This window comes from Physeter macrocephalus, chromosome 20, assembly GCF_002837175.3.
Source record: "Physeter macrocephalus isolate SW-GA chromosome 20, ASM283717v5, whole genome shotgun sequence".
Taxonomy (NCBI): Eukaryota; Metazoa; Chordata; class Mammalia; order Artiodactyla; family Physeteridae; genus Physeter; species Physeter macrocephalus.
The window spans coordinates 110,304,556-110,318,943 of record NC_041233.1 but is presented as its reverse complement, the minus strand read 5'-3'; the positions used below and the strand labels follow the sequence as shown (position 1 = coordinate 110,318,943).

General features: G+C 46.2%; 2 protein-coding genes across 20 annotated transcripts in view; both read right to left on the bottom strand.

Annotated features, from left to right (window-relative positions):
- Positions 1–6: 6 nt before the first annotated feature.
- LOC129391673 (uncharacterized) lies at positions 7–10,311 on the bottom strand. 17 transcript variants are annotated; one of them, XR_008616280.1, is made up of 8 exons: positions 10,036–10,311; positions 9,802–9,881; positions 9,148–9,196; positions 8,235–8,311; positions 7,279–7,346; positions 6,501–7,153; positions 2,764–4,151; positions 1,077–1,197 (listed from the first exon to the last, which is right to left on the bottom strand). XR_008616280.1 is itself a non-coding variant. In XM_055081370.1 (5 exons), the coding sequence occupies exons 1-5, from the start codon at positions 10,073–10,075 to the stop codon at positions 3,240–3,242; spliced, it is 375 nt and encodes a 124-aa protein (XP_054937345.1). In that variant the 5' UTR covers positions 10,076–10,311; the 3' UTR covers positions 3,219–3,239. The 17 variants fall into 17 exon arrangements, 2 of the variants coding, with proteins under 2 accessions (XP_054937344.1, XP_054937345.1); XR_008616274.1 differs by having other exon boundaries at positions 1,109–1,197; positions 2,562–4,151; XR_008616273.1 differs by lacking the exon at positions 1,077–1,197 and having other exon boundaries at positions 3,223–3,304; positions 3,891–4,151.
- A 4-nt stretch (positions 10,312–10,315) lies between these two features.
- Positions 10,316–14,388, bottom strand: part of CLN8 (CLN8 transmembrane ER and ERGIC protein) — a 25,809-nt gene continuing 21,736 nt past the window's right edge. For 2 of the 3 annotated variants that reach the window (XM_055081366.1, XM_055081367.1), the window contains exons 3-4: positions 11,905–12,396; positions 10,316–10,536 (exon numbers count right to left, since the gene is read on the bottom strand). In XM_055081366.1, coding sequence (XP_054937341.1) covers positions 10,399–10,536; positions 11,905–12,396 — 630 coding nt within the window. In that variant the 3' untranslated portion in view covers positions 10,316–10,398. Of the gene's footprint in view, positions 10,537–11,904; positions 12,419–14,388 lie in introns of all 3 variants that reach the window. The other variant, XM_055081368.1, reaches the window with a different exon arrangement.

Here is a 14,388-nt window from a genome sequence, read left to right as displayed (position 1 = left end):
ACGGGCCTAGCTGCTCCGCAGCATGTGGGATGTTCCCGGACCGGGGCACAAACCCGTGTCCCCTGCATCGGCAGGCAGACTCTCAACCACGGCGCCACCAGGGAAGCCCAACTTAGGGCTTTTTAGCTAAGGGGTTTCCCGATCCTAGTCAGGATTCATTGGGATATGCACAGGAATACGAGTTAACCATCCAAACCTATGAGTCTGCGTTTGCAGATCTGTATCCATTAATACAGCTATTCCTTTCTGAAAGTAAAGCAAGGCAATGGATAGAGAAAGCAGAATGGAAACACCCCTCAACAAACTTCGATTTTCGAGTTGAATGCAAGGAATTATCTCATAAAATTATTTATCCCAGAGTTTTTCCCAAAAGCCATAGCCTAGACAAAAATTCAGCAGTGCAAACAAAAACAAGATAAAATCCTAGATTATGAGGTGAGAGAACTTTTAAACAATATTCTGGCATAACACCTGATTGTTCTCTAACCACCAAAATGATCCTTTGCTTAAGTCCATTTTAGAAGGTATAAATCAGGAATTGGCTACTGTAATTAAAAAATACAACTTAAGTTGGTGTTACATACAAATGCCCTTACCAGGCTGGCTGACCAGCTTTTCAAAACCATTGATGGAGAGGATACATCTATAAAAATCGTGAACCTTCGGGGACTTCCCTGGTGGTGCAGTGGTTAAGAATCAGCCTGCCAACGCAGGGGACACAGGTTCAAGCCCTGGTCCGGGAAGATGCCACGTGCTGCGGAGCAACTACTGAGCCTGCGCTCTAGAGCCTGCAAGCCACAACGACTGAGCCCGTGTGCCACAACTACTGAAGCCCGTGCTCCGCAACGAGAAGCCACTGCAATGAGAAGCCTGCGCGCTGCAACTAGAGAGAGCCCACGCACTGATGCGCTGCAGTGAAGACCCAACACAGCCAAAAATTTATAAAGAAATCGTGAACCTTCAATTGTGCCAATTAAGTAAGCAAGGTTAGGCTACAGTTAACAAACCCTGTTCAATCCTCGACTGAGAGAGGAACCTGGCATTTGCTTTTACTGTGTTTAAAAAAAAAGTCATTGGAGAAGGAACTGTAGAAAAATGAAGAAAGATTTCAAGAACAGACTAGATTTCAGATCAGAATGCCGAGTTTAAAGAATAGGGCTCCTCTGAGGAACAGTGGGAGTCTTTCTTCTGTAACACCTGGGAGAAGTAGAGACAAGAGAGAAACATTTAAAGCCCTAATAGATACAGGGACCACCTTTTCAGTTTTAAACCAAAATCAGAGGCTCCCTCCCACGAAGTAACACTTCAGTGGAGACGGTAGGGATTTCTGCTGCACCTCTTAAGGCTCGTAAACCATTATCTTTAGCATTTTACTTAGGAGAACTTAAAGGAAGGCACTCATCTTTTCTGGTAGAAAGCACCCCTGTTTACCTGACAGGAAGAGATTTATTAGAAACTTAGGAAGCCCATATTTCCTTACTCCTAAGGGGGAGATGTTTTTAGAGCTGATTTCCTTCATCATACAGTGTTTGTGACCCGTGGTCAAGGTGATGCAGACTAAGATTTGCTAGGCTTAGTACCTGAAGAGTTACTGACATATGGAAATACATTCCATACCGCCCTTTAAAACGACCAGAGACGAGAAGAACCGCGTCAGTACCCATACGGAGGCGGGAAGCCACGGAGGGAGTAACACCTGACACCAGCGTACATCGAGAAAGGCTTCACGCTTTGCACCGGCCCTTGTAACACACTCACTCTGCCAGTTAGAAAACCTAACGGCAAGGGCTGGAGGTCTGTGTAGGGTTTGAGCTCTAGCAGTGCTATCGTTGCTCCTCGCCATTGTGTGCTGCCAACCCCGTACCTTACCGTCCCGTGTTCCTAAGCACAGTGACTTCTGTGGCCTCCGCAGTGCACCGTTTAGCATCCCTGTGCGTCCTGGGGGCCGGTACCCTTAGCCTTTACTCGGGATGAAGGGCAGCATACGTGGACTGTAACGCGGCAGGGCTGTACTCACCTTCCCCAGATACTAAAAACGTACCTAGATGATCTAGCTTCTCCTCCTAAGTCAGTTTTGATACAATGTGCAGATGACTTGCTATTGTGTTCAAATTCTTTGATAAATAGGAAGACAGCCTGTACTTCAGAAACTAGCTCAAAGGGACAGAGTGTCCGAGGAAAAATGACAATTTTGTAAGGCTGATGTTAAATATTTAGGACAAATGATATTTAAGGGACCTTTAATTGATGGTGAAGGACATTTTGGCTTTCCCTGCCCCTAGGACAAAAGGGCACTTAAGGGGATTTCTAGACCCTGCAGGCTACGGCAGGAACTGGATTACGAAGTTTTTTTTTTTAGTGGCCTAGCCATTATATAACTTGCTTAAACAAGACCAAGCTGAACCTCTTTGGGAAACAAACACATTCTGAAGCCAGGGAGACCCTAAAAAGGACCCAGCCTTGGGGCATCCAAATCATGATTTACCCCTTCTTCTCTGTGTACATGAAAACAAAGGTGCCACACGGGGTATTAACCCAGCAACGCGGCGGTTACTACCCACCAGCAGGATATACGGCCAGCAGCGAGCTGCAGTAGACGAGGGCTCCCCCCACTTGTCCCGGGGCTGTGTCAGCAACAGCTGTGCTGCGCCACGAGTCACACTCTCACCATCTTTGTCCCCCAAGCCACGGAAGCTTTACTAAACTCTCATCACACACATTATTCAAGCCGCTGAACTTCTCATGAGACTGTCTTGCTCTCACCAGATCTCTCCCCACAGGTGTGACAAACTGAATCCAGCCACCTTGCTCCCAGAAGAGTCAGACGTTAGTAACGAATATCTTTTCTGTCCCGGGACTGATCTTCAAGAGAGCGCAGTGGGTAATCCTGATTTTTGTTACTCGTGGGTGGTGCGTATCTGCGAGGACCTCACGAGAGGTGCCAGGCTGGCTATGCCATCGTTCCTCCGGTGTCTGTCCTAGAAAATGCTCCCTTGTCTCGTGTCTCTTCTGTGCGATAGGCTGAACTAAGGGCACCAAGAGCCTGCCAGCTGGCACGAGGAAAGCCTGCTCGCGCTCACGCAGACGGCCGCCGTGCTTTTGGGGTGGACCGTGATTTGGGAGTGCTTCGGCGACGGGGTCTCTGGCGCCCTGAGGCCGGCCTATCAAAAATGGCGGACACGTAGCAGACTGGCCGGGTGCCCTTCTGCTGCCAGGCGCGCTTGCCGTTAAGGCACCGTTCAAAGGCTGACGCTGCTGAGGCAAAAGGGAACTCTTGAGCTGATCCCGTTGCCAAGGCTGAGATCTGGAAAACAAAAACAACCAACTGACCACTGCCTTTCCCTTTCAGCCTCCCAGCGACCTGACTGGCATGGTAAAGTTTCAAGGAACAGCACCAGAAAACGGACACCTGGACACACAAGGGACGAGGACTGAACTCACTGACACAGAGAGCTGTGGATACACCCAGACGGGAAGCCCGTCCTTCCGTCTGAAGCTCAGTATCCTATTTTGCAATATATTCACGAGTTAACACATTGGAACCCAGATAAGATGGTATTATGGGGTAAAAAACTGTTGAAAGGCTTTTGCGACAGCTCAGGAGTTTATTCAAGATCTACCACTTGTCCAGAATATAACCCAGGGAAGCCGTTCTCAAGGGAATTTGCCATGACCTGCGGGTCCCGTTGCGACTTGGCAGACTGGTTTTATACAGTGCCCCCCTCTCGAGGTTATCGGTATGTTCTTGTTATGATTTGTATGTTTTCACACTGGGTTGAGGCATCCCATGCTGAAGGGCCACAGCCCAATCTGTAGGAAATTGTATTTTACAAAGAGTGATGCCCTCTTGGGAAGTCCCCTCAGAACCACATAGTGACAGAGGAGCTCACTTTTACTGGACAGATAAGATGTGGCTTGGCATGCAGCATTTCCATCGTGCTTGTCACCACCAGTCCTCTGGGTTAGTAGAAAGAACAGATGGAACAATTAAAACCCAGCCGGCTAAGATGATGAATGCTTATTCCTTACCTGGCCTAAGGCCCTTCCATTGGTTCTCCTCAACCTCAGATCCACCCGTTTTGGAAAACATTTGTTTCCTTTTGAGATTATCAGGGGGAGACCAGTGAGACTGGATGAGGGACGATATGAACCTATGTTAATGAAAAGGGATATGTTACGTTATCGCAAGGCTTTAATTGAATTAACAGGACATGATATGCTTGTTTCTGGACCTTATGACAGTACTCTTTCTTTAAATGATAATCAGATGCCCTATGACCTACAACCAGGAGGCTCTGTATACTGAAAAAGGCAGCATTTAAAGGACTCTCTCAACCTAGAGGGAAGGTCCCCGTCAGGTTCTTTTAAGGAGCTCATGCCCAGCACAGTCGAAGGTAATTGACCCTTGGATTCCTATTTCCCACCTAAAGAGGCACCGCTCTGGTCTATAGAGAGGACCGCTGACCTCAACCTCACCTTAAAGCGATGCTCTGCTAGGAAAGAAACGCCAACGCCAGGCCGAGAAGACGACGACATCAGAAGGAGACAGCTATCCCAAGATGCTGGACCTGACCGTGTGATTATTTATAACATTTTCTTGATTTCTTGGACTTTTTGCACATGAATCAAATGTTCTTCTATCATGGGTACGATCCTGTGCAGACTTTAGAAGTCATTCCAGTTGCTGGGTTTGGGGTCAGTTACCTACACTACTACTGGTTAGTGGGTTTCCTCTCCAAGGCTCTGATTGGATGGCCCATAGAAAATTCTAGAAAAAAGAAGTTAAAGTTCTGTCTGAGCTGCAACTGATGCTACTGTGGGAACCCCTCACTTGGCCAGTCAAGCATTCTTGCTCTGAGTTTGGCCATAAATGAGTTTTCCCTTAAAGTTACTCAAGCTCAATCAGAGCAACAAGCTAAATTTCAGTCAAAAATGATAACTTCCTAACTATTAGGAGGGCCCCCCCCTCAGTTATGGGATAGGTTTATACGGCTACTACCAGGCTGTGGTCCCTTAAGGCGCCCCCTATGTTGGGAACAATGAAATCACACTGAAGATATTCAGCCAAATAACACCAGAAAATTAGGCTGGTGCCTTAATGAAAAACGTCAGTGTATCATCACTTCCCTTAAAGATAGTGATCGAGATGGAACAGACTGGCTCAGGCGGCCTGGAGTATACGGGGTTGCACCTAATGGTGCACCTAACGGAACTCAGCAGTTTTGTGGCCCCAGTCTACATCCCTGGCCTCTTCCAGGATGGATGGGAAGATGTACTTTAGGACAGGGCTCGAGGCCACTTGTGTGTTAATTTAGAGATGACTCCAGCAAATTTACCAAGGGATCTGTATTCCCCTGGTATGATCATGTAGCATCTACTTTTATGCTTTTAGTAGGATTGGAAGATATACCTCCCCATATCAAAGCCTTAACAGAATTCACCCAAAAGCCCCTAAATGATTAATCATTGAGGCCTCTATGATGAGAAAAGCAGTATTACAAAATCACATGGCCCTGGATAGCCTTATAGCATCTCAAGGAGGCACCTGTGCTATGATTCAAAGTGAATGCTGTGTTTTCATACATAAGATCGTTGTCTGTTGGTGTTACCCAATGTGTAACCAGGCCTTTGACAAAATTAATGATGGCTAAAATCTTGAGGCAGTCAGTCATATATATGACTCTGTATTGAATAACTGGACTAGTGCAACTCTAGATAGGAGAAGAAACAAGGAAAAACACTTCCCGGATCATAAGAGATTAGTTAAGACAGGTGATCCAGAGAATTGTAGGGTATCACCAGGGCCTAATCCCAAAGTAATACATTGGCCTATCAAGTCCTCATCTGACCTACGAAGTGAGAATTGGCAGCACCGGGGGACAGACTGGCCGTGAATGGAGGATAGCGGGCAGCCTTCTGTGCTCTGGGTACCGGCCTTAGTCGAGATGCGCACCTGAAGGGCACTTTCACTGAGCTCAGGCTCCTCCATCTTCTCATGCAGAGAAAAGCACTGAAATCATTAGCCTGAGAAGACTCTCTTTGTGGTTAGCAGGAATCTTTGTTCAGCGTTTCCTACTTCAAGCAAAAACCTCCTAGTACCCTGGCTCTTGCGTAACCTCTCAGGGCTGTCGGACAGGCTACGGGCCTCAGTGTGGCGCCCCCCCCCCCCCCCCCCCCCCCCGGAAACTGAAGGTTGTGCGTCTTCCTTCAGTCGGCGGTAGCCTGGTGCGGTTGACACGAGTGCTTCACAGTGAGCCGTTGTATGGTTTTTTATGGCCTATAACGTCAGTCATATTCATAACACAGTATTGGAAACATTGTTAGGTAAAAAGACATTTATCTGTGATAGGCTGAGCCACCATCTGTCCGACTACGAGAGAGGCCAAGATCTAAAACAGTAAGAGCACTAACATTCTTAATTTTATATCAAATACCACTCACCTTATGCCTGTGTACGGACAGACTAGTGCCTACATGTATTTCACGCATTCATGACATACCTGACTCTTGTTCCGGCTGTGTGGTTTGTCTGAGTTTTTTCAAATTGTTGCAAATCTCCAAAAAAATGTCCAATATATTTACTGAATAAAAGCCACCTTTAAGTGGACCTGTGCAATTCAAGGTTCACCTGTATAATGGGCCGGAAGAGAGGAGAGCATTGCTACAAACCGGCAGATGACTACACGGGCTCTGTCCCACCTGTCTGACAGGTGAGAAAAGACATGGCTACCCGGCGAGCTCTCCCGGCCCACTGTTAGTGAACCAAACTGGGGTGTAACACCGGGTTGTGGGGAAGGAAAGTGCAGCGTTTGTAAGGCATCCAACCTGGGGCCAGACAACGGGGACGGGCAGCTCGTGCTCAAAAGACCTGAAGCCCCTGTGCCACCACCCCATCTTTTAGGGGAGGGTTCTTAAAGGCAGTGTGTGCAGGAGAGGGTTGCAGGGTGTGCTGCCCTCGGTGTTCAGGATAGAAGGAAGATTCTCTAGTGAAGTTCTCACATATGAATTTGTATCAATTCCCTTCAGTGTCACTTTGAGCAACTTAAGAGTACCTGATAAGTAAATTAGGAGTCTGGGATTAACATACACACACTACCATGTAGCCCAGGGAACTATACTCAGTATCTTGTAAGAGCCAATAAGGGAGAAGAATCTGAAAAAGAACAGATATATATATGTATATATAACAATCACTATGCCGTACACCTGAAACAACACTTTAAACTCTACTTCAATAAAAAATATCATTGATGCTTAATTAAAAAAAAAAAAAAGTACCTTGTAAGAGTCCTTCCATCTAGGCTGGAGCCAGTTCTTTCAATGATGCCTTTTCCAGTACATATGATCTTTATCCAAAGAGAGATTGCTGTGATAAGCTTCAGAAACAAACTTGTGTCCTTTAATAATTCAATTAAACTTGACAATTATGTAACATAATTGGGATAGTTAAGGAGTTTGGGATTAACATGTACACACTATATATAAAATAGATAACCAACAAGGACCTACTGCATAGCACAGGGAACTCTGCTCAATATTATGTAACAACCTAAATGGGAAAGAATTTAAACAAGAATGGATACATGTATATGTATAAGTGAATTACTCTGCTGTACACCTGAGACTAACAACCTTGTTAATCAACTACCCCAATATAAAATAAAGATTTTAAAAAAATTAACATAATGAGCTACCTGGGAGGTGAGTCTTAGTAAATAGACCTCAATTAACAAAACTAGAATTATGACATTTTATCAGGACCACCAGATTTTTCAGAATTCCATACAATTTCTAGAGTATGTTACTAACATTTACCCATACAGTATAAGCTAAGGAGGCTTAACACTCACTTGAGAATGCTTCCCATGTAATTAAACATACCAAGCAATCTTAGTTCAATCTCAGATGCTTTGGGGTTCCGGGTTCCTTTTTTTTTTAAACCTGTCACAACTTCTTTTTTTCCATATTAGCTGGTCCCTTATTTTCTTTCTCATTTAGAAATAACCAGCTTTAGGACCAAATTACTTTTGCCCTTAACAAAATGCATTTTCAGTCCTCATAACTTCTTTTAATGAAAACAAACATCCTACTTTTCTTATATACTGAAATGTTTCCCTTATTTTGGTAGCTTTACATACATATATTACAACTTTTAACCCTAAAAAACTGTAATCTCTGGCAAAAACAAAGAAGCAATTTTGATCATACCACCGTTTCCTGATTGGAAAACTTACGAATATATTCCACAACCTCCAGAAACATACATCTTCTCATAGCATAATTTCTTTCCTCAATGTGGTATAAGACGTGTCTAAAAAACCCAAACATGTTTAGGTTTTCTCTCATAAGACAAAAGTGGCTAAACTTAGACTCATTTAGCAATTAATTTAGCAAAACTCTAAAGTTTCAAGTTGCCAAAATCTGGAGAGACTATTTTTAAGTAGATTTTCTAAAACATCGTTATTCCCAAAGTTCAACTCCTGGAACTCTTATCTTATTTACATTTAACTTACTTAAAAGTTCCATTGTATCAAGTTACTTTCTTTGTGACGATTCTGTAACAGGATTAATAAGATCTTATTGACTTTTCTAAATACAATAAAAATTACAGTTCATGCCTCTGAAGGGATCTCTGTCTTCAGGCATCAACAAGCTTAAACTTTAACACCAGATATTAATTTAATACTGAATATTTCCCAGATCATGTGAACCTGAAATTCATTTGGGTTACTTTTATATTTCTGAGAATTTAGATAAGCATTTAATTTCCTTTAAGCCAATTACATAGAGCTCATTTACAAATTAATTTTGATAGCATCTGGAGGTAAAGACATATCTCTAACATACACAGACACCCATATAGACACAGATCTCAGTTTTCCTGCTTGAGTTAAAACTCTCCTTCCCTTTTTTCTCTTCAGTCTCAGGAATTGGGAGATTGTCAGAACATTTGTATCTCAAAGGCACAGGGAGAGTAAAGCAAGTTCCTCTTAGAAAGCCAGCTTCCTCTCACTGCATATGCAAAAACCAGTCTTTTAGAACATCAAGAGAGCCCCATTTTGGCCATTTTCAAGGTGAGATTTCCTTCAGTACCCAGATAGCCTATTCAGTTTAAATAACAGACAAGAGTACATATCATTCACTCACGTTCACACAGCTCACTTCCGGACAAACTTGTAGGTGGCTCTGAATCAGGCTGAAGAGCAAATTAAGCTATCAGTTTCTACGAGTGTCTACACCATGTTCAGGTCACCAGGGCCCTCTAATGAGGGTCAATACCAGGACGGTCTCTGAGAACAATCCTTTCAATTTCTCTCCTACCAGTGGGGTCTCCCCCCCAAACCAGGACCCCCTAACAAGGTTCAAAACCAGGAAGAGAAAACAGGGTTTGGACTCATGTACCAAGACCCAAACACATACATACCCAAGATAAGAGCCAAACCCATTCCAAAAGGCTCACTTTGATTCAGTAGCATAAAGGCTAAGGAATTTCATACCATTTACCTTCCCCAGTTTTAGATGAAATGTGGTGTGATTTAGAGAGCTACTGGGGCCATTTCTCCCTGGAGCCCAAGAAATACTGGGGCTAAGCAGTGTTACAATAAAATAACATTTTCTTCCTTTACGTGGGAGCCTAGCTGAAAATGTCCCAGTTTTGTAAAATACGCCCTAGGGGACTCCAAGATGGAATAGAGCTCTGATTTCACGTTCTTTCACACAGCCAGTGTCACCAGAACCAGACTAGTGTCCAGGGCTTCTCAGGGTCACAGTTCCCTAGCACAAGAATGGAAAGTTTCCTACCCGCTGTTCCAGCCGGGGTGCGGGTGAGCCGTGGTCTAACAGAGGGTGACCATAGGCGGTGCCAGATGACCGAGAGACTCCTCGACCCAGAAGGGAAAACCCAGTTAAAGTGGTGCTGTGCTCAAAACCAGACGACTAAGTCCTATGCCTCCCCTCTCCCCAAAAGGAAAATCCCAACCAAGGCACCCAGTAGGGAAGAACACCTGGTGTTGACACACAGGTTCCACCACTTACCAGATGTCTCAGACCAGGACCACAGCTTTGCTGCCTTCATCAGGGAATCAGTCGAAAGCGCCGTGGCCCAGTGATGCCCAGCCAGCGGCAGGCCCTGGAGGCTGTCCCTGAGACAGAAGCGCCCGGGCAGCTGCTGGACAGGATCCCAGAGCTGCCACCAGCCAGAGGCTGATGTGCCACAGGCTGGAAACCACTCAGCACGAATGTTCCATCTGGGTCACCAGAACAGTTACCGAAGCAAACTTGGGGCCGCTCGCCTGACACGCACACAGCACACTGAGACAGAAGCGCCCGGGCAGCTGCTGGACAGGATCCCAGAGCTGCCACCAGCCAGAGGCTGATGTGCCACAGGCTGGAAACCACTCAGCACGAATGTTCCATCTGGGTCACCAGAACAGTTACCGAAGCAAACTTGGGGCCGCTCGCCTGACACGCACACGGCGAGGCCAGCGTGACACCGGGCTGTGGTGAAGGAAGGTGCACGGGAGTCCACTGCGTTTCCTGAAAGCAAAGGGAGAAAAGGTTGAAAGTACAAGGTTAAAAAGAGACGTGCCAGGCAAGTCCCACCAACGTACACACATCACGTAAGGAAACATGACAGCGCACAGTGGTGGGGCAGAGACAGAGACTTGAGACAGGCACTTCCCAAGCTTGCACCGTTACGTCTGCTTGGAAATTAATACCCAAGGCTGTAATTCTTAAGAAGTCTACGTGGAAGGTCTATGAAATATGATCATGTATCACGAAAAGTGTACTTGGCAATAAAGGAAACACAATAAATTCCAAAGTAACAAAGTGGTCATGTTCTTTCTAGCACAGGACAATAAATTTCAAAACAAATACCAAAATGATAGACTTTTTAAAAAAAAATACCACATGTTTTGGAAAGAAAATAACATTACTAAATAACACTTGGGTTTAAAAGTAAATCAGAAGGGGGTTAAGAAATATTTAGAACTGAATGAAAATGAAAACAAAAATGTCAGAATTTGTGGGACAAAGCTAAAGCAATACTTAAAGGGAAAAAAATATTCAATATAAAAATTTACAAAGAGGAAAAGTAAACTCAAAGTAACAAGAAGGAAAGACATAAATATGTGGACAAATACATAGATTATTGGAAAAAAAGAAAAGAATAACCAAAAAAGCCTACTGCTTGGAAAGATGAATGATATAAACAAATCTTGAGAAGGAGATACAAATAAAATATAGAACCAACCAAAACAACTAGACATTAAGAGGTTTGCCAAAATAAAGTGTATTTTTAAAAATTACGCATTAATAATTATGAAGTATAGAATATAAATGGTTGGGGCTTCCCTGGTGGTGCAGTGGTTGAGAGTCCGCCTGCCGATGCGGGGGACGCGGGTTCGTGCCCCGGTCCGGGTAGATCCCACGTGCCGCGGAGCGGCTGGGCCCGTGAGCCATGGCCGCTGCGCCTGCGCGTCCGGAGCCTGTGCTCCGCAGCGGGAGAGGCCACAACAGTGAGAGGCCCGCGTACCGCAAAAAAAAAAAAAAAAAAAAGGTAAAATTGCAACAAGAGCAAAGAGGAAACTTAAATCAATACACATTATAGACACTGAAGGACAATCAATGCTCTCACGTCACACGATATGGAATAACCTGGACTGTGACGGGTGAGGGAGGAAGAACGCGATTCCCAGAGCAACCTCTGAAAGCTGAGCGTGCAGTTAAAAAGGAGAAATTAAAATGGAGTATGAGAACAACGGACTGACTCATAAGAGGCACGATGAACAAGAAGAACAGATCAGGCCTGCGTGCGTCCAGATAAGTAGTTACATTAGATGCATCAGACTAAACAGAACCACGGCTGTTGGGCTGGAGAACGCACTCTCACGAGACCCTCACCTGCGCGACCTGCAGAGGCGCAGAGAGCCTGGAGGTGACGGCTGGGGAGACACCGACTGCGACGAGCTCGACGGGCAACCGGGCTTCAAGAGGAGCAGAATCACCGGGAAGAAGGAGGGACGCCTCACACCGCAAACAGCATCGGGAACAGGGCGCCCTCGCGATGAGCCTGCACCGGGCGACACAGCTGGCAGGCGCGAGGAGCCACACGGTCGGGAGGGGTGGTGCCGGGACCCCAGCGCTTGCTCGGCCCCGGCAGGGCAGCGGGCGAAGCCACGCAGACCTGAGCCCCCTGGTGTCAGCCGGGAGAAGATCCGCGGGGGCCTGGACGCAGCGCTTCCACTCCTGCGATAACCCCAAAGCTCCAGCCACAGCAGGTGAGGCACACGGGTGGTCCCCTGCAGCACGGCTGGTGACCCTGCGGAGCCGGAGCCCATCTGGGTGGGCAGTGCTGAAGGCCTGGATCGGAGCGACACGGGTCCCAGCCTGCACCTGGAAACGACAGAAGGTCTGTCTGCACACAAAAAAGTACCGAGTGGGAAAATAACCAACATCCGTACCCAATGCCATTTGTACAAAATGACAACAATACGTGTTTTTAAAGGAACATGTTCACATAAAACCTGCAGCCAACAAATACAGTCGGCGCCCTGACTGTGTCCCCTGGCTAGCTTGTCCCTCTGTCTGCGGAGTGGCTGCACCCAGGGCAAGCAGGGAAATGCTGGCACTGACGCCCTGAAGCAGCCCACCCCCTACTGCCGAGCCGGCCCTCAGGGCTGTCCGTGCTTCCCGGGACCAGGATCCCTCCGGCTGCCCGCGGTGGACTGAGAGCTGGCCTCCTCCCCCTCCTGCTCCACCCGCCTCCCTCCAGCACCCGAGTGTGCTACCCGCCCTCGTCTCAGTGTCTGCTCGGAAGGGATCCGACGCGGGACAGCAGCGCAGGGCGAACCCCACAGAGGACCGGGGGACGGAGTGGGGACAGGGAAGAAAGTCACAGATCCTGAGGGAAAAGGGCCCTGCCTGACCCCTGGTGCTCACGTCCAGGACCTAAGGAGGGTGATGGGCCCGGTGTCCTCACCTGAGGCCTGACAACAAAGGCTCTGCCTGCCCTGATCTCAGGAAGTGGCCGAGGACAGTGGTTCCCACTTGAACTTTTTAAGGGTAAACAATTCTTTTATAGACCAAGTATACTAAAGCTTTCTCCTCATAGCCCAAGAGCCTGTATGATTTGTACGCTGAACTAGAAACTAACTGGGCTCACATTCGTGTCCATAAGTTTCGGAGTTTTGTTAACTGGCCTATAACATTTCCACTGACAAAACAGTAAATGATTTTTATTTTCATCTTCTGCTTAAGAGGCCCAGTCAGGTAGGTGACTGTTCGGCCTGAATGTTAAAAGCTACGAGTTCATTATTTGCAGGATTGTAAATGACACCCAAGATACTGAAAGTAATTGTCAACTGATGGTATTAAAAACTGAGTTTCATTTACCAAATTGTGCGTTCTAAGCATGATTTCATTTATTAGAACACCTTACCACACGAGAACTAAGAAAGACAAAAAAAAAATTATCTATCACTACATAGTTACATGCACAGAATCAGTTATCTCAAAATTCTCTTTTAGGGCTTCCCTGGTGGCGCAGTGATTGAGAATCCACCTGCCGATGCAGGGGACACGGGTTCGTGCCCTGGTCCGGGAAGATCCCACATGCTGCAGAGCAACTAAGCCCGTGTGCCACACCTACTCAGCCTGTGCTCTAGAGCCCGTGCTCCACAATGAGAGAAGCCACCGCAATGAGAAGCCCGCGCACTGCAACGAAGAGTAGCCCCCGTTGGCCATAGCTGGAGAAAGCCCACGCGCAGCAACGAAGACTCAACACAGCCAAAAATAAATAAATAAAATAAATGTATTAAAAAAAAAAGAAAAGAAACTTACTGAGACCTCTATGCAAACAAAATTGAAAATGTAGATGAAATGGATAATTTCCTAGGAAAAACTTTTACTCAATTCAACGCCAGTTGTGACAAAGCGTAAAGGGGCTGACTTACATAGAATACAGAAATTCATCAGGGAACTACCCCACAATAATAGGACCAAGCCCAGGCGGTTTCAAAATAGAGAGTTCCACCAAACTTCTACGGTTCCAATAGCTCCAATACAAAATTATTTCAGAGAATAGATTTCAATTTTTTTTATCAAGCAAGCATAACATACCTAAAGCTGATTCAGAGAGCCCTCACACACAAAAGAAAATTTTAGACCAATATCATTTATGAACTTGTAAAATTCAAATAAAATACTATGTAAAGTTTCAAATTAAGTATTAGCAAGTAGGGCTTCCCTGGTGGCGCAGTGGTTGAGAGTCCGCCTGCCGATGCAGGGGACACGGGTTCGTGCCCCGGTCCGGGAAGATCCCACGTGCCGCGGAGCGGCTGGGCCCGTGAGCCGTGGCCACTGAGCCTGCGCGTCCGGAGCCTGTGC